General features: G+C 61.3%; 1 protein-coding gene across 1 annotated transcript in view; it reads left to right on the top strand.

The window, feature by feature from the left end:
• VDAG_02528 (RNA-dependent RNA polymerase) overlaps positions 1-2,102 on the top strand; it is a gene marked incomplete at both ends in the record, with an annotated part of 4,743 nt that extends 2,641 nt beyond the window's left edge. The window contains 2 exons of the mRNA XM_009653181.1: positions 41-326; positions 490-2,102. Of these exons, the coding sequence (XP_009651476.1) occupies positions 41-326; positions 490-2,102 (1,899 nt within the window). The remainder of the gene's footprint in view (positions 1-40; positions 327-489) is intronic.
• Between the last annotated feature and the right edge of the window lie 1,009 nt (positions 2,103-3,111).

Genomic DNA, 3,111 nt, shown 5'->3' with positions numbered 1-3,111 from the left:
TCCAGATTCTGACAAACGAAATGCCTTCAACGTCATCAAGGGCGTGTGCATTGTCGGCCGCAACCCTTCACTGCATCCAGGAGATGTCCGCGTTGTGGAAGCGGTCGACGTGCCTCAGCTGCGTCACATGAAGAACGTGGTCGTCTTTCCGAGCACGGGCGATGTCGACGTTCCGAGCATGCTCTCTGGAGGTGACCTGGATGGCGACGACTTCTTCGTCATCTGGGATCCGAACTTGATCCCTCCCGTGTGGAACTTTCGGCCGATGGACAACGTGGCGCCGCAGCCAAAGGTCGTTGATCGGGACGTCAATGCAAAAGACCTCAGTGAGTTCTTCGTCAAGTATATGCGCAATGACTGCCTGCCCCTCATCGCGACGTCGCACTTGGCCAGCGCAGACTACCTAGAGGGAGGCGCCATGCACACCAAATGTCGGTAGTCTTCCCCCTTTTTCTGAACATTTCGCTTTCAGAGCTGACATCTTCACAGGCCTGCAGCTTGCCAAGCTCCATTCCAAAGCAGTGGACTACGTCAAGTCAGGCGATCCAGCCGAGCTCGGCCGCGAGCTTCGAGCTCGCAGATGGCCCCATTTCATGGGCGAGCGCCGCAACAAGAACTCCCTCTACCACTCGTACACGGCCCTCGGACAGATCTACGACAGGGTCCAGGACGTGCCGTTCAACCCGCTGTACGAGAAGAAGTTTGACCGGCGCATCCTCTCGCGCTTCGCGCCGATCGACAATGCGGTCCTCAAGCAGGCGCGCCGCCTCAAGTCGACCTACGACACGGCCATGCGGCGCCTCATGGCCCAGCGCGAGGTGTCGACCGAGTTTGAGATCTGGACCGGGTTCCCGCTGTCCCGGCCGCGCGTCGGCAACGCCTACAAGCACTCGGAGGACATTGGCCGCGACGCCGGTCTCCTGAAGCAGTCCTTCCGCGACGAGGTGCACGCCCTCGTCGGCGGCAGCGGCTACGACAAGGTCGCGCCGTTTGTCGCGGCCATGTACCAGGTCACGGCCGAGGAGGTCAGCATCGCGCTGCACCGCCGCCGCGAGGCGCACAGCGTTGCTGGCGACCCGGAGGCTCTGCCCGGCCGGAAGAGGGACATGAAGGGCATGCCCCTCATCACGTTCCCGTGGATCTACCACTGGGTCCTCGGCCGCATCGCGACGGACGACGCGAAGACGAGGCGCGACGTTGTCACGGATAACGCCTTCGACCTCCATCACGGCGCTGGCACGTTCAACCGGCAGGAGGAGCTGTCGCAGCCCAAGCCGAGCGGCCGCCTGGCCGTGCCTGCCTACGAGGACGTGGAAGCGCTCGGGGAGATTCCAGGCGCTGAAGGACATGCTCTCACAGACGACATGAGCAAGATGGATCTCCTCACGTTACCGGACGGACGTCTTCTCCATCGCGGCCAGGTCCTCCACCTGTTCGACAGTGATTCCGAGGAAGAGAACGAAGGCGCCCAGGACGACGGGACGGTCTACGCGCCGCCGTCTCTTGAAGAGACACAGGCCACAGCAACTACAAACAAAGTCTCCGCACAGGAGGACACAGGAATGGCAGCCACCGACGAACCACCTCAAGGCCACGGCAGCACCGGACACGACAGAAAGGAGGGCCCCGAGCACGATCGAAAGGAGGGCACCGAGCACGATCGAAAGGCCGACAAGACACGCGACACGCCAGCAGTGAAGGAGCAGAAGACGAACAAGACGGCCGAACAGCAGGCTGCGCTCCAGGAAAGCGGCGACAAGCTAGACCCCTTCGCCGCCATCTTCAACATGCAAAAGATGCGCTGGAACGCGCAGCCCTCCTCGGCCCAGGAGACTCGCCCGCGCGAGCCCGTGAGCCGGACGCCGCCGCGTCGCCACGCACCCCCTATCCTGAGGCCGGTGAGGCAAGATGCTGCAGCAGGGCAAGCCGTGGCGGCCGCTCGAGCCCAGGAGCCCCCTGACGAGACACATCCGGCCATGCCGCGGACTGTCGAGACGGTCGAGGCTGTCGAGGAGCTCGACCGCAGCAGCGCTAGCGACGACGGCGATCAGGAAGGAGGCACCCTCTTTGAGCGGTTTGACAGGCTCATGGGCGGCAGCTGAGCAACGGGGAAGCAATGCACGTGTAACACGAAGACCCGGTGATAGCTTAGCAATACAACAACAAATGATTACATCTCGGTCGTGGAGCATCCTCCACGGCATCCTACCCGGAGCCTCGCGGCGCGCCATTATGCCGGTCCTCGTAGGTCTCAGGCAGATCAAACAGATAGTTGCCAAAGCGAAGGGGGGGAGGGAGGAAACAAACGGTCGGCCGCGGCCTGCATGCAGCAGTCCAACGCTCTCGTCGTCTTTTCTCTCATTCGTCGTGTTTTCTGTTTTCTCTCCCCCCCTTTCCTTCCTTTCCTTCCTTTCCTTGCATCCCGGTACTTTGCAAAGTCTTCATCACCTCCGAACGCAAATGTCGGTCCGCAAAATCCACTTCTCGCCTGCAGTAACCTGGCGCCCTTCGTGCTGTAGTACGCAAGGTACCCGCGTTCGTCAGTCTCAAGAGCTTAGGGCCCGGGGGGGGAGGGGAAGGGGGGCGTGGCGGGAGCCGAGCGGCGAGGAGAAAGGGTAGATGAAGCAAAGACTTGGCAGCAAAAGGGAACGAAGAAGGCACGAAGGGGGGTGGGTGAGCCGGAGCCAGCACACGGGTGCTCTGCAGCAGGGCAGCTTCGCTCCTGGTCTGGTCTTGGGGCCCCGCCGATTGTTTTTCTTTTCTGTCTCGCCCCCTTCTCGTCTTGCTCGTTCTGCAAACCATTCAGAGTGGGAGGAGCAGTGAGGGGTAGGGCAGCTTGTGTGTGAGAGGCAGGCCAAAACGGAACAAAGAAAGAAAACACACAGAGGGGGCGGCGAGCCGAGAGACAACGGGGGGCCGGGGGTGGGGTGGGCAAGGTTGTCGAGTCGAGTCATCGGGCTCGACTCAGAGGAATCTGTTGTTTCTTTTTCCCAGAGCTTGAAAGGGTAGGAGGGAAGGGCAAACCGGGAAAGGAGGATAACAAAAGTGTCAAAATGAGTTGACTAGGGCGGCTAGCCAGCGTCGCTTCCACGAGACCAGCGTAATTATGAC

This window comes from Verticillium dahliae, genomic scaffold (assembly GCF_000150675.1).
Source record: "Verticillium dahliae VdLs.17 supercont1.4 genomic scaffold, whole genome shotgun sequence".
NCBI lineage: Eukaryota > Fungi > Ascomycota > Sordariomycetes > Glomerellales > Plectosphaerellaceae > Verticillium > Verticillium dahliae.
This window is presented reverse-complemented; position numbering and strand designations above follow the sequence as displayed.